Genomic DNA, 16497 nt, shown 5'->3' with positions numbered 1-16497 from the left:
ACCAATAGAGCTTAACCTGCTAATGCAGTGTTGAATTTCCTTTTCAGGCCAGACCTGTTTAACTACAGCCGACTCCATCCAGACGAGGCAAGAAGGAACTTGGGTCACGCTTTCAGCCTGGCCGAGAGCGAATTTGGCATCATGCAGCTGCTGGATGTGGAAGATATAGTAGTGCCTCATCCTGATGAGAAGTCCATCATGACTTATGTCTCACTTTACTACCACTACTTCTCCAAAATGAAGCAAGGACAGACCATACAGAAGAGGATAGCCAAGGTCGGTCAGGACAAAAATTTCTATTAAATCAAGAAAGGTTTCTGCACAAAGTTTCCTTTAAAATCTACATTTGTCTATAAAATTGATTTCCTTAATTATTATTTGTTGGTTTTTGGCATAACCAAACAATTCTCACTGTCGTTTCTATTTAGGTCACACATTTCTCCCCACTACACAAGTATAAAATTATTATAGTAGTTTTATGACAGAAAATATATGCTTATAGTAGTGTTATAAGGTATCTTCAGGTCTCATAAAGGATGTACAGTGCTGTGAAAATGGCCTATATTGGTTTGTTCTGTTTTTGCATATTTGATACACTTGTTTTAGATCTTTAAACAAAGTTTAATATAAGATGAAGACAACTTGAGTAAACACAAAATACATTTTTTAAATGATCATTTCAGTTATTGAAGGAAAAAACAGCTGGCACTGGGAAAATTAATTGATCAGCCAGTCGTTTAAAAACTGATTTGTGTTTCCTCATGTTCTCCTTGTGTTATATTCTATTTTATATGACAATCTGAAGCCATTTAGTGTGACAAACATGCAAAATTAGAGGAAATCATCAATGGTGGCAAATGTAACACAAAATGTTGTTTATTGCATACATATTCAAAACAATAACAAGACTGTATGCGTTGTTTTAAACCCAATCTTATCTGGCAGAATAGTTTTTCCTGAAGATCTTATCGAGACTATAATATAGCTGTTGTTGGAAGAAAACCTTGTATCTCCAAAATGATGACTTTACAGGTGAAGGAAAAAACCTACTTTACTTTTATTGTAAATCAATGCAACCACATTTTTTTCCAAGTCATTTTTGGCCATTTTGTTTGGTCCATTCTTCATGAAATTTACACACAGTGTAAAGGGCAAAAGTCGTTTTCAAATTATGTCAAAAACTGAAAAACGACAAAACGAGATGTTTTCTTCCGACAGCAGCGATATGTTTGTTTAGAACAGACAGTGACCCCAGTAGCCAAACACAAATGCACCATCACACTCAATTCCTTTGAAATCCTATTGCTCCCCCACATGGGCTGTCTTGTGAATTTCATCCATTAATCCTGAATGAGGGTTGTACTCAGGGAGACTGAGGATTATTGGATTTCACAGTAGGGCAAAGGGAGGAGCAGTGGCCCTAATCAGATAAGTGTGTACTCAGCTTTGGTAATACAGACAAACGAGGGAGTTAGTTCACCCCACAGCACGCTTAGGCAAATGTTGAAATAGCCTCCGTAGTTATTTCAGCATCATGATGGAAAAGGCCCCACAAGCTCCTCTCAACAGACAGTCAGAAGCAACTTGGTGGATGTGAGTTCAGAAGGTGGAAGATTCCATCAGCCTGCTGGCACAGGAACCTATGGAGAGGCGCAGGGGTGAGAAGTGTCCTGCTCTGCTTGTGCAGGAACAGGATGACACCATCGCTCACCACTGCATGCGCATGTGTGAACAGAACAGTGTGTGCTACCTGTTAGTGAAGTGTGGTTAATAATGATGGGCACGTTGGTTTGGGAATTGTGCTGGGCTGGGCCAGAGATGAGCTTGGTTTGACTATAAGACTAGGGAGCCTTCGTGTATGTTTTCAGGCGAACCCGAACAGGTCATAAGGCAGCAATGTCAATCAGTGGCAGTTTCAGCAGTCAGTGGATGAGATGGCAGACTATGAGAGATGCCATTGTTAAACCACAAAGGAGTGTGCAGGCACTGGGAAAGGTGTGTATGTGTAGCTAGATGTCACTGTGCTGTGTTGATGTATTTTAAGTGCTCCTACAGTGACCCCCAACTTGCCTTAGAAATGGTTTTCAGGGCATGTGGTAATGGTCTCAGAAAATGTAACTGTTATAATGGAAGCTCTGTGTAGGCACTGTGACCATGAATGAACTGTTATCATCCTTAAAGCTTCATTCATCAACCTTAGAATGATCTGTATAAAGTAGGGGTCACCAGTCTTATCCACAAAAGGTTGGTGTTGCTGCAGGTTTTCATTCCAATCAAGCAGAAGCACACCTGATTTCACTTGCTAATATTGTATACACAGTATAGCAATTTCCTCTTCATAGAATGTTTCTGTTCCTTTTGGGAATATTATAAATAGGATACACGTTTGAAATGGTCTATAAGAACCACTTTTACAGACTTTATGTTTTTTGCCCATGAGTACTGTGCAAAGTCAAATCCCCCTTCATTTATGTAATTTCCAGTCAAAACAGACTTTAAGTATCTTTATTCATTTTTCTGAGAAGATTAGATATGATTCACTTGGGCAAGGAACAGGAAAGTCAAAGGAAAAATTAGTGAGTGAACAAGAGTTCAAAAACATCTTAAAAGATGTAGAAAAAATTGGCTGTTGAATCATGAGAAGCAGAAAATGCAACCAACTTCTAAGACGGAACTGGAGGTTTGGAAAAATATCCCTGCTTTTAAAAAACTGAAAGCAAGCCAGAAAAGAAAGTAAGCTGTAATAAAGGCAAAAAGTATAGTAGCAGTTTTGTGTTTTTTTTTCCTGAAACTGAAAAATAATTACTCAATGCCTGTTTTGACAGGACACTACTATAAAGTCCTCACTGTTTGCAGCATTCTGGTGTAACAAGAGAATACAGCAGACAGTGAGTCCAGTTATGTCAAGTCTGGCTCCTTTGTAAACATTCTCCATTCTGCCTTTAGATTGTGGACCTTCTGAAAGAGCTGGATGACATGAAAGGCCAATACGAGGACATGGTCTCTGATCTACTGCTGTGGATCAAAACTAAAGTGGTGGAACTAGATGACCGCTCCTTCCCCAACTCTCTGCCAGGCATGAAGCGGCTGGTGGCTGACTTTAAGACCTACCGCACCGTGGAAAAGCCTCCTAAGTATCAGGAGCGAGGTGCCATCGAGGCCCATCTCTTCAGCCTGCGCACAAAGCTGCGGGCCAACAACCAGAGGGCCTACATCCCTCCAGAAGGCAAGACTCCAGGAGACATTGAGAGAAACTGGACCCTGCTGGAGCGGGCGGAGCACGAGCGGGAGAGAGATCTGCAGAGCGCCCTCTTGAGGCTGGAGCAACTCGAACAGCTCGCACAGAAGTTTGGCCGCAAGGCGGCGCTCAGGGAGAGCTACCTGCAGGACACGCTGCAGCTGGTCCAGAAGCAGGACCTGAGAGGGCTGGAGAGTCTGGAGGATGCCCAGGTTGCAGCTAAAAGATTGGAGGCCCTATGCACAGATGTGCTGGCTAGCGAGCCCCGTTTTCAGGCCCTCAACGAGATGGCGTCTGTCATTGACAGGGAGGACTACCATAGCAAAGAACAGGTCATCAGTAGGTGAGTGGGTAGCTGGAAAGTTCCATGTTTTCTGACGTTGTTTGGTGAAAAATCTAATTTACACAACTTTCAGCCCAGATCAGCTCGAATTTATTTGGTGTCTAAACCTTGCGTTACAAGGCTAAAAGCTAACACATAATTAAAGCTTACTGTATACACTATATTGCCAAAAGTATTCGCTCGTCTGCCTTCACACGCATATGAACTTGAGTGACCTCCCATTCTTAATCCATAGGGTTTAATATGATGTTGGCCCACTCTTTGCAGCTATAACAGCTTCAACTCTTTTTGGAAGGCTTTCCACAAGGTTTAGGAGTGTGTTTATGGGAATTTTTGACCATTCTTCCAAAAGTGCATTTGTGAGGTCAGACACTGATGTTGACGAGAAGGCCTAGCTTGCAGTCTCTGCTCTAATTCATCCCAAAGGTGTTTTATCAGGTTGAGGTCAAGTTCTTCCACACCAAACTCGCTCATCCACGTCCTTATGGACCTTGCTTTGTACACTGTTGCGCAGTCATGTTGGAACAGGAAGGGGCCATCCCAAAACTGTTCCCACGAAGTGGGGAGCATGAAATTGTCCAAAATCTCTGGGTCTGCTGAAGCATTAAGAGTTCCTCTCACTGGAACTAAGGGGCCGAGCCCAACTCCTGAAAAACAACCCCACACCATAATCCCCCTCCACCAAACTTTACACTTGGCACAATGCAGTCAGGCAAGTACTGTTCTCCTGGCAACCGCCAAACCCAGACTCGTCCATCGGATTGCCAGATGGAGAAGTGTGATTCGTCACTCCAGAGAACATGTCTCCACTGCTCTAGAGTCCAGTGGCGGCGTGCTTTACACCACTGCATTCGACGCTTTGCATTGCGCTTGGTGATGTAAGGCTTGGATGCAGCAGCTCGGCCATGGAAACCCATTCCATGAAGCTCTCTACACGCTGTTCTTGAGCTAATCTGAAGGCCATATGAAGTTTGGAGGTCTGTAGCGATTGACTCTGCAGAAAGTTGGCGACCTCTGCGCACTATGCGCCTCAGCATCCACTGACCCCGCTCTGTCATTTTACGTGGCCTACCACTTTGTGGACGAGTTGCTATCGTTCCCAATCGCTTCCACTTTGTTATAATACCACTGACAGTTGACTGTGGAATGTTTAGTAGCGAGGAAATTTCACGACTAGACTTGCACAGGTGGCATTCTATCACGGTACCACGCTAGAATTCACTGAGCTCCTGAGAGTGAAACATTCTTTCACAAATGTTTGTAGAAGCAGTCTGCATGCCTAGGTGCTTGGTTTTATACACCTGTGGCCATGGAAGTGATTGGAACACCTGAATTCAAAGATTTGGATGGGTGAGTGGATACTTTTGGCATTATAGTGTATCTCTGTATAGAGCCAGTATAACGGGAGAATGGCCACTTCGATTTCTCCTTTTATATCAAAAACATGACTGCAAAACTCTAGCGAGTTCCAAATAAATGAGGATGCATGGTGCTGAATGGCTAAAATTGTTCCAAGTTATGGTGGTTCCAACCATTTGTGTGGGACCTTCATTTAATTCAGAATGTTTGGATGTATTCCGTTCTGTTTCTTTACAGCAAGCAGATTTTTGGCAGTATATACTAGCTAGCTTACTGCTACTGAGTGCTGATTGATGAGCCAAAAAGCTCAATGGCTTTTGTTTTGTTTTTTGTTTGTGCTCATTGATGTCTTAAGCATACATGAGGCATGGTTAGAAAGTTCTACAACTGGAGTTAAAAGCGCTTAAACATATAACAGCAGTGTTGAAATATTTTCTGCTGTTCTGTGTTCAAAAAATTAAGCATTTAAAAAATGATTTTGATGCTCTGTGGGAACACATTTTGGACTGGCTCAGGAGCGCCATCTAGTGTTTGAAAAACATTACTGAGTGGCAATTCTCCTCAATAGACATTCTCTCTGTTTTAGTTATCACATAAAAGCTTAAATGAAAAAGAATTATTAATGATACTTTATGATGTTTTATGGCATAAACCCCTTTGGGATGAACTAGAACAGAGATTGTGAGCCAGGTCCCCCTATCCAACATCAGTGTCTGACCTCACAAATGCTCTTCTGGAAGAAGATTCTAAAAGACACACTGTAAAATCTTGTAGAAAGCCATCCAAGAAGAGTGGAAGCTGTTACTGCTGCAAACGGGGACCAACTCCATATTAATGCCTATGGATTTAGAATGGGATGTCATCAAAGCCCCTGTAGGTGTAATGTGCAGGTGTCCCAATACTTTTGTCCATATAGTGTATATTACATAAACTGATTTAATAAACACTGAAAATCACATGCTAACCTGTATAGTAACATAACTTGACATAAGATGCTGTAAGATAAGATAAAATTCTTAAATTAAGATAAGATTTGCTCCAGTAATACGAATTTGTGAAATATATTATCTTGACCTTGTTAGATCTTATCTTAAGATCAAAGATAGGAAGTTTCTGTAATTTGGCCCCAGTTCTCTTTCTTAACATGGAGATTATCACCTTTGAAGCAAGTTAATCATTGATGCTAGTCAATCACATTGCTCTATTGCCCAGACCTATGTGTAAGTGTATTTTAAGTGTTGCTATTTGTGTGTGACAGGCAAAAGAAAATCGCCAACAAATGGCAAGTTTTGCTCCAGCAGCTGCAACAGAACAGAGATTCCATTGGAGATGTTGTGAACACGCTAGCTGTTCTTAAGGATATCGAATTAATCTCCCTGGACCTCAAGGAGCTTCAGGTCATTAGAAGCTTAAACAGTCACCTGTTCTTAAATGGACATTTAAATCTAACAAATACATTGTACTCCTTACACTGTAACACTAATCTCCATCATAATTCAAAACCCTGTAATCACATTACAATAAAATGTTACAAATGCAGATCATTGGTTTATGTCTTGGATTGAAAGATCTGTGTACTAAATAATATCAAAGAAGCAGCCTTAATGTAATTTACTATGGTTGTTCACACTTAGGCCCAAGCAGAATCCTCTGATTTGGGGAAGCAGTTGCCAGAGGTGGTGGATTTACTGCAAAAGCAGGACCTGTTGGACACTCAGATCTTCTCTCTTGGAGAAACACTGAGTTCCATCAGCAGCAGTGCCTTAAGGGGAAAACGTAGGGAGGTGTCACAGGTTCAGAGCAGAGTGAAAGAGCTCAATGCCCAGTACAACTCCCTCGTGGCTCTCAGCAAGAACAGGTGAGAGCTTTGAATTTGACAATTTTTGGCCAAGATTTGGTATCTTTGTGCAAAGCATCTAGAGACTCATGTTGCCATAACGGCCTGTGGGCTGTGAGTAGTTGGATAAATGCTCTGCTCTTTTCCAAAAGGAGGAAAGCACTGGAAGGGCAGCTGAAGCTATTTGAATTCTTCCATGACTGTGAGGAGGTGGAGGCATGGATCTACGAAAAGTGGCTTCTGGTGCAAGCAGCATCTTTGGGCAGAGACCTCAGTCAGATTCAACAAGCCATTCAAAACCATAAGGTTTGACACAAAAAGCTAAAGTTACCCCATATTTATGTTAGAATTTAATATAAATAAAGAAGAATAGTGGTATATAATGTACATTGAATTCATGTAATTATGTTGTTTACTTTTATGTGCTAGTCTTTCACCTGAACGCAAATGGCTAAGTAGTTTCCTAAGCAATGCAGTGATCTAACCTTGTTTATTTCTAGGCTTTGGAAGCAGAAGTGCAGTCACAGGAGTCTCTTTGCTCAGGAGTAATTTCCAGGGGTCAGGAGCTGTGCAGAGGTAGACACCCCAATGAAAGGGACATCCAGAAATGGATACGTACCTTGCAGAAACAGTGGCAGCAGCTCAGAGATCAAGTCACCAACCGCAAGAACAGACTTCATGCAGCCAATGTCATCAAACAGGTGACTCTTGCTAGCTTGTACACTAGCACTACTACATAAGCTATGAAGGGCAAAGTATGTCACTTTAGCACAATAAAAAACATATCTGAACATATACTTAAAAAGAACTTGTCATAGGGTTAGTTTAATCCATTTTGTTTCGTTCTAAAGCACTGTTTTTCTCACAGTATTTTGCAGATGCAACAGAAGCTAACTCATGGCTTGATGACCGCAAGCCCCTCCTCATTGATGAGGATTATGGGAAGGATGAGTTGAGCACTAGTGCCCTGCTCCAGCGCCACCACAGACTGGAGAAGGAAATGGAGGCGTATGCTTCAGAGGTTAAGAGGCTTGGGCTGCAGGCTGAAAGTGCTGCCCAACTTGCTCCACTAACTGTGAGTAATAACTGTTCAACAACTGTTAAAAAAATACTAGTTCAAAAACATCATTCACCATGTATAGGAACACTCTAGCAAGCTTGGATGATAATGTAAATGTTTGTTGTCTGCAGAATGATATGATGAATTATATCATTGTTATCTAAATACAGTTACATATGAGCAAAACAGAGCATTACCATATACAGGGCTCTGAAAAAGTATTTGCTCCCTTCTAAATTTCTTCTATTTTTGCATATTTGTCACACTTGAATGTTTCAGATCGTAAAACTCCTTTTAATATTAGACAAGACACAAAATGCTGTTTTTAAATGATGATGAAAAATGCTGTTCAGCCCTGCCTGGACTTATGTGAAAAAGTAATTGCCCCCTTAATTACTAAATCAACTAGTTAGCCAAATTCAATTGAATATTGGGTTCAATTTCATTAGTCACACCCAGACATAATTATTTACAGACCTGTTGAGTCTAAACATCACTTAACCTGAACCTGTCTGGCAATGTGAAGCAGGCTTGAAGGCCTCAAAAAGCAGCACATGATGCCACATTCTAAAGAGATTCAAATACACATGTGAAACAAAGTCATTGAAACCTACTGGTCTAGAAAGGCTTACAAAGCCATTGCTAAGGTTCTTTTGGGACAATATTCTGTGGACTTATGAGTCAAAGGTGGAACTTTTTGGAAGACATGGATCCCATTACATCTGGCGTAAAGCTAACATTGCATTCCACCGTAAGAACATCATACCAGCAGTCCAACGTGGAAGTGTGATGGGGCTGCTTTGCTTCTGCAGCACCTGGACAACTTGTCATAATTGATGAAACCATGAATTCTGCTATCAGAAACTCCTGAAGCAGAATTTCTGCCTGTCAGTTCGTGACCTAAAGCTCAAGTGATTTTGGGTTATCCCATCTCAAGACCTTATATGGTCAGTTCATGCTCAAAAACCCTATAATATAGCCAAATTAAAACAAGGACTTATCGCAAGTTATCGCAATCATTTGACTGCAGTTGTTACTGCCAAGGGTGGCACAACTGGTTTTTAGGTTTAGGGGGGGCAATTATTTCTTCACATGGGTGATATAGGTTTTGAATAAATCTTTGTCTTCAATAAATGTAATGATCACTTAAAAGCTACATTTTGTGTTTACTCATGTTGTCTTTATCTTATATTAAAATTAGTTGGATGATCTGAAACGTTTAAGTGTGACAAATTAGCAAAAATAGAAGAAAGCAGGTGAGGAGCAAATACTTTTTCACAGCACTGTAGCTTGCATTTTTCCTGAAGGTAATATGATTGCCATATAATTACCATCTGGGCTAGTTTCTAATATTGCTTAATAATTTATAATGATAATTATATTCTGTACAGATGGCATGCAACACTGTTGCTAAGCAGTGATTCTCTATGTTTGGTTGGAAACCAAAATATTGATAATTGACAAGCTTAGCCATTTTACTCTCCAGCAGAGAGCAGGTTTCATGCACTGGAGTTTCTTTGTTTCATTTGCATGTATGCCAGCAAACTAAAAATCTACATTATAATCTTTCCAAGTAGCATTCAATATAGGTATGTGTGCAATAATTAGTAGGTGATGTGGCATGGCCTGTGAAAGACAGCAAAACTGGAGTAATATCAGCTTATTAAAATTATTGTGATATTCAATCATATCAATTATCAGCCCAAAGCTATAGTCTACCACTTTTCAACATCAGGCTCTCTGGGTTTAGCATGATACACCAACTGGCCACTTCATTAAGTACACCTCAGGACCACCTACCATATAAGAGCACTTTGTAGTTCTACAATTACAACATGTAAAAGGGAGCTAAAAAAGTATGCAGAGAAACAGATGGTCTACAGTTTGCAGTTGCTGGACCACCACAGAGCAGATGTTATTTGAGTAGCGGATCATTCTTGGCACTGCACTGGCACTGATGTGGTGCCGGTATGAGTGGATCAGACACAGCAGTGCTGCTGGAATTTTTTAATACCTCAGTGTCACTGCTGGACTGAGAATAGTCCACGAACCAAAAATATCCAGTCAGCAGTGTTCTGTTACCACTGATGAAGAACTAGAGGATAACAGACACAAACTATGCAGCAACAGATGAGCTACTGTCTCTGACAATGCATCTACAAAGTAGACAGTGTTTAAAAACTCCAGTGTCTGATCTACTCTACTCAGTGCAACATATACTAACATGCCACCACTACGTCAGTGTCACTACAGTTCTGATATAACCTGCTATACGGTGGTCCTGTGGATGTCCAAACCATTGAAGAACAAGGTCAAAGGGGGCTAACAGAGTACGCAGAGAAACAGATTGACTACAGTCTGTAACTGTACAACTACAAAGTGCACCTATATGGTAGATGGACCTGATAAAATGGACAAAGAGTGTAAATACAAGGAGATGTACTTAATGAAGTAGCAGGTTTGTGTACCTCTGTGAACATGTTTGAAATGTATCAGAAATGTAATGCAAGTGTAATTTTGTTGGAGAAAAAAGAAATAATCCTTCACATTGATGAATACATCTTTAAATTTAATACAAATAGTGGTAGAAAAATCAAAGTGAACTGAATGAACGGAAGATTGTGTCAGGTAAACAGCACTGCACTAGCAGGACTGAAATCTTCTTGCTGTTCAATAGACAGAACCTCAGCGGAGCAAAATGGTCCACTACAGTGATTCATCAGGAGATGAAGGTAAGACAGTAAAGGAAAAAGGAAGAATTTTGATGAAAAGCAGAGGAAACATCAAGGCAGAGGAAACTTCACCAGCTCCTGAACAGCAGATAAAGCAGTTTAACGCCAAAATGAGGTTCAAGTACAGAGGTATAAAAGTCATATTTTTGAGGTGCTAATTTGGTATATTTACTGTTTCTTTACTCAAGATTTCATTAAGATGGTTCAAAAAAGTTATGTTTTTCAGGTGTCAAGTTAATCTGGGATCGTGGGGAAATGGTGACAATCCTCAGTAGAGAGAAAGATGATAAAATGCTTGTGCAAGATTGTAAAGGAAATGAGCAACTAGTGCCCTCTACATACATTACAGAGCTGCAATCAACTGTAAGACATCGCAGTTCGCAACCTTTAGTTTTCTTTACATGTATTCCTGTCATTGTTTTGTATTGCACACTGATGACCTTGGCCTGTCTTTTAATATTTAAACATACAGGAAGCACCACCTGCACCTACTAACGGGGTTCCAGAGAGCCAGATGCGGAAAGTAAGCCGTCCTCGCCGCACCCGCTCTATGCGCCGGGGCACTGCTGAAATTTCCTCTGCTTCAATTCCTGATCCACACTTCCAGAAAGACACCATAGAGAGTACACAGAGCCGTCTAGAAAAAGACTTTGATAGTCTTTATCAGCTAGCACAGGTGAGCACCACCGAAACTCTAACTCAGTCCCCGGTCAAATATAGTGTCAAATGAGAGCAATTTTTTCTCTTTATGGTGGGAAGTGTCAACAGAATGACTGGTGATAGAAGTATTTTCTTAATTAATTACATTGGATAAAAATGATTAAACTACAGTGGTACACAGTATAAGAAAGCTAAACTGTTTTTCTTTATTTAGCTTTGTTGACAACAATTTAAAAAAAATTATATAATTTAATACATATGAAATATTCCTGCTGTTTCATTTAGACAGCTGTTAGATATTAAGGTTTTGAATTCTTCTGAATCTTGCTTTCACTGTAGTCAAAAAGAAAGATCTTGGATGAAACTGCTCAACTCCATCAGTTCTACAATGCTTGTGAGGAGTTTGAATCCTGGATGGAAGACAAGGAGAATATCCTCAACACTTTTAGCTCCAACGCTGACAACCTTGAGGTTGTGCAGGCAAAGTATGAGGTGGGTGTTCTCAAAAACAGAAACACTTAAGATCAGAACTTAAGTCAATAGTGAAGATATACAAACTAGTGGTTAAATAGGTCAACTTCCACATCTCTTTTGATCTGCCTCCCATTCTAGCAAGCACGCCAGTAGAACTGATGCCTGTCAAGTTCATTTAGAGTTTGTCAGCATTACCAAGTATTATTTAGATATAGGTTATAAAAGTATGGTATTATGCTAAGCTAGCTTGAGAGGAGATCAGAATACTCAATACAGCCTACATATTACCATTGAGTGCTGTCTTTTTTTTATAACTACAACAACAATTTAAGTTAATAACAGTAAATACCATGTCTATTGGCTAATTTATCTCAGGGTGGCTGTGCTTGTTTTCAGAGACCTAGCTAAAGATCTATGCATCAAGGAAGAATGTCACTAAATCTGTGTCCAGCTTTATCCCTTTGCATGTAATAATTCCAACTTTGAAAAGTGCTTCCACTGTTTTAGCTGGTTTCTTGACGTTTTTTGGCAGCACAGTGTGTTTTAGTACTAGAACCTGGCGGCAAAAGTCAGTCATGTTTTCCTACCCGAGCAGACAGAGATGGGGGCAGAATAATGTGGTGCAGGGGAGGGTCTTATATAAAGACTGACAGAAGTTTAAACACAGAAAAGCTTTCCTCTCCACCCTGTAGGGTTTCTCAGGCACATAGTACCCTTGTGCTGTTGCTATTGCTAAAACAATTATGTTTTATCATTTTCTACGTATATTCCAGGTTATTTGTACTAGAAATAAAATAAATAAATCTAACACACCTTTAAAAAAAGTAAATGCAGGTGATTTCTGAGATCATTGAAGGGTCATACATTTTGTTATATGGTGATATTTTGCATCCCTTGGCCATATGATGCACTGAATCATTTTTTCTGTGCGAAGAATTTCCTTACAGAGCTGGCCAGTGGGAAGGGTCAGTTTGATGACATCACCAAACTGGTTGAAGAACTTGTGAAAAAGCAGCACAGCAAAAAGAGAGAAATTCGGTCCAGACAAGCCCAGGTCGCTCACAGGTAGGAGGACTGAAATACAATCTTCACCCTTTCATCACGAATAACACAACAAAGGAAGAATTGTACACATCCCACAGAAATATTCAAGTCATATGCTGTTCAACATCAGGTGGGAGAACATTCAGGCCCTGAAAGATGAGAAGGCTCATGAACTCCTCAGCTCAGCTGATATCAAGTCATTCTTGCACACCTGTGAGGATGTCAAAGCTCAGCTCCTGGACAAGCTAGACCAACTGGATACTCCTGATGTGGGCAGTTCCCTTTCGGCCCTGCAAGCTGAAGAACGCAACCAAGCCCAGTCTGAAAGAGAGATAGAAGCCCTGGAGAGAAAGATAGAATATCTTAAGAGTGTGGCCAAGATGTGAGTTTACAGTGGCACTTACCCTTGGTGATAGAGTTTCAATGTTTTTAAAAGGACTTATAATGGCTTCTCAGTCCTGCAATGTAAAGTTATACTTTACATCAGTTATAAAATTGCAATTTCTAAGTTGGTGGATTAGTATACAATAGTTTCGTTCTTGACTTTCCCCTCACTGTGTTTTCCCTGGACATTTTTGTAGGAAACGGGACTGCAGTCCTGCAGAGAGTGCTGCCATCATGGAGGAGGTCCATGCTTTGGAGGATCTGCTGCGGCAGGTCAAGGCCCAAGCTACCAAAAGACAGAGCAAGCTAGATGAGGCTCAACGCCTGCAGCGTTTTCAGAAGGAGTCCAAGGACCTATTGCTGTGGGCCGAGGCAATGGAGGATCGCCTGGTGGAAGAAGAGAACATCTCTGATGTAGCCTCTGCTCAAGCCCTGTTGAAGGAGAATCAGGAAGTGAGGCTAGAGATCGAGCAACAGCTAGCAAGGTTTGTAACAGTCTTGTGACTGAATACCAATCATTAAAGCTTACCAATCAAAAAAGATAGTGAAGTACTTTTGAAAGCTCTTAAAGATTTAGATTGCAGTGTTTGAAACATTGGGATTAAGCAGTGCTATCAACTTACACTATATGGCCAAAAGTATCTAGACATCTGACCATCACACCTATATGAGTTTTGTTTGACATCTCATACCAAAATCATGGCTATTAATATGGAATTGGCCCCCCCTTGTGGCTATAACAGCCTCCACTCTGCTCCAAAGGCGTTCCACAATACTTTGGAGTGTCTATGGGGGATTTATGCTCATTCAGTCAAAAGAGCATTTGTGAGGTCAGGTACTGATGGTGAACGAGAATGGTTGGCTCGCAGTCGACATACCAATTTATCCCAAAGGTGTTCAGTAGGGTTGAAGTCAAGGCTGTGTTTGTCAATGGAGTTCCAGCTGGAACAGGAAAGGGCCTTCCCCAAACTGTTGGCACTGTAGGAAGCATATAATTGTTTAAAATGTCTTGTACACTGTAACATTAACATTACCCTTCACGGGAACTAACCCTGCAGGCACAGGATGTCAATCTGCCGTCAGAAAGACGTTGGACTCCAACGTTGGACAGACGTAGAATTTTAGTTGAAAATGAAAATCGGACTGACACCAAAACCCAACGTTGGCTTGACGTCAATCCCCGACGTTGGACTGATGTTGAAAATGAAAATTGGGCTGACGCCAAAACCCAACGTTGGCTTGACGTCAACCCCCGACGTTGGACAGAGATTAAATTTTAGTTGAAGATGAAAATCAGGCTGATGTCAAAACCCAGTGTTGGCTGTGCATCAACCTCCAACGTCGGACAGAGCATTTGGGTGCCTTGCTCAAGTGCACTACAGTTGCCAATAGGAAGAGTCTGGGATTAAACTGCCAACCCTGCGATTAGTGAACAACCCGCTCTACCACCTGTGCCATGGCTGCCCCATCCTAGCTGTGGCCACCTTAACGCCTTTCTGAAAACGTCACCTTAAAAAAAATAAAATAAAAAAAAATTAAACACACACACACACACACACACACACACACACACACCCCACCACCACCACCACCACCACCACCACCAAAAAACACAAAACAACAACTCCTTGAAAACATGTCTTTTTCAAGCTGTTCGGACTGACGTCATAACCCAACGTTGTTCAGCGACTTGAACCTAATTTCAACCATGAATTCATGCTTACATATTATATTCATTATATCATATATTCATAATTGTTCTCAAAATAAGACAGCTGACAAAAAAGTACCAATAAAACATTTGCTTATTTATTTTAGTAAGACAACTAAAGACAACATTTTTCAAAGAGACAGAAAAAAAAACACTGTTAAATTGGATAAATATTGTGTTCCTAACTGTTTTGGGTTGGACGTGTAGCCTCCACTGCCAAACTGTCCAGGGGCTTGTTGTTAAAGGTGGTCTGCCACGGCACAGGAAATATGTTCTGATCCGTGCTGTACCACTTTTTGACAGAAGCTGCAATGACAAAGAATAACTAATCAGTCTTTGTCTAATGATGATTACAGACTACTATCAGAAGAGCCAATTAAAAAAAAAAATAAAACATTGTAATGGACCATGACATAGGGTGCAGGTAAGTAATTAGCCTAAGATAGGGCTGCTTATATGCAATGCAGAAAATTAGGATTATTAACGGCCTATTAAGATGGTACTCGTAACTACCCACACTCAAATGCTCTTAAAGTTGAATTGGAAATCAAAACGCATTTTTTTCTTTCTTAACGTGATATATTTCCGAGTGAAACAGACTACTTGGGTGGGAAATAACTGTGTGGAAACTGTCATTTCTGAAATATGATTCATTAACTGCTGAAAGCTTTATTTTAGTGTTTTTTTTTTTTTTTACTTTCAAATACATAGACGAGGCGAAATGCTGGGTAGCAGGCTAGCCTGTTAGCATCCATTTTGCTCTCACTTTTGTTAGACTTTCATGACAAAAGCAAAAGAAAATAACTTGACATCTTTTTCCTGAAGTTTAACAATTCCATATGAGTGCAATCGCCTAACATTTGAGCAAGAGATGGACTGTGTATGTCTGTGTAACTGTGCATGTCACTCCTTTACCAGCTAATTTATATATTTATATCACCAGCTAAAATATATAAATATATGTATATATTTCACGTTCACTGATATACATCACATATTGCAAGAGTAGGCCCCCACATATCACTGTATTGAAAATTTCCCAAAAATGACATTTTTAAGCAAAACTGTTCAGTTTTGTTATCTTGTGGGCCTTCCTGCTTTCTAGTGATAAACAGGTAGGCCTTGAGGTGGACAAGGTTGAGAACCCCCGCATTACAATACGTAAGAAAGTAATGTATTCAGAAAACATTTGGAATACATATATATAGAGTATCTGAGAAAACCTCTGCAGTAATTTTTATTTCACACTGTTCCTTACTCTTACTGGTTGGCAGTAAATGTAATTCTTATGTAAATATTTAATGAAAAAAAAATATTCAAATGAATACAAAAATGATTACAAAATTCTCAACATTATTTTGGCTCTCATAGCCCGTTTCAGTCCACTATCGCTTTTATAATCATGCTACCCTTTCACCAAAAATTTGCCATATCCTAATAACAAAATCTACTGTATTGCTAATTTGACGGTAACATGGGTAGCTGTATGATTTTTAGTCAATAATGTTATATGTAACTTGCGACAAAACGCATGCAGAAGTCCAGTACAACACCATTGCTTATCACTTGTGAACATTCACTACTGAGAAGACAGTTCAGTAACACCGAGATTAATAACTGACTCATCTCACTGATTTATCAGTATACACCGGTTA

The 16497-nt window shown here is 40.3% G+C and overlaps 1 protein-coding gene across 2 annotated transcripts in view; it reads left to right on the top strand.

Annotated features, from left to right (window-relative positions):
* The window catches only part of sptbn5 (spectrin, beta, non-erythrocytic 5), an 82297-nt gene that overhangs the window by 10918 nt on the left and 54882 nt on the right, over nucleotides 1-16497 (top strand). For both annotated transcript variants that reach the window (XM_036594207.1, XM_036594208.1), the window contains 14 exons: nucleotides 48-276; nucleotides 2947-3581; nucleotides 6199-6337; nucleotides 6575-6798; nucleotides 6930-7083; nucleotides 7278-7478; nucleotides 7646-7852; nucleotides 10515-10698; nucleotides 10796-10932; nucleotides 11042-11245; nucleotides 11569-11721; nucleotides 12638-12768; nucleotides 12878-13129; nucleotides 13329-13616. In XM_036594207.1, the coding sequence (XP_036450100.1) occupies nucleotides 48-276; nucleotides 2947-3581; nucleotides 6199-6337; nucleotides 6575-6798; nucleotides 6930-7083; nucleotides 7278-7478; nucleotides 7646-7852; nucleotides 10515-10698; nucleotides 10796-10932; nucleotides 11042-11245; nucleotides 11569-11721; nucleotides 12638-12768; nucleotides 12878-13129; nucleotides 13329-13616 (3138 nt within the window). The remainder of the gene's footprint in view (nucleotides 1-47; nucleotides 277-2946; nucleotides 3582-6198; nucleotides 6338-6574; nucleotides 6799-6929; nucleotides 7084-7277; nucleotides 7479-7645; nucleotides 7853-10514; nucleotides 10699-10795; nucleotides 10933-11041; nucleotides 11246-11568; nucleotides 11722-12637; nucleotides 12769-12877; nucleotides 13130-13328; nucleotides 13617-16497) is intronic.

Source organism: Colossoma macropomum, unplaced genomic scaffold (genome assembly GCF_904425465.1).
Source record: "Colossoma macropomum unplaced genomic scaffold, Colossoma_macropomum, whole genome shotgun sequence".
NCBI classification, from domain to species: Eukaryota; Metazoa; Chordata; class Actinopteri; order Characiformes; family Serrasalmidae; genus Colossoma; species Colossoma macropomum.
This window is presented reverse-complemented; position numbering and strand designations above follow the sequence as displayed.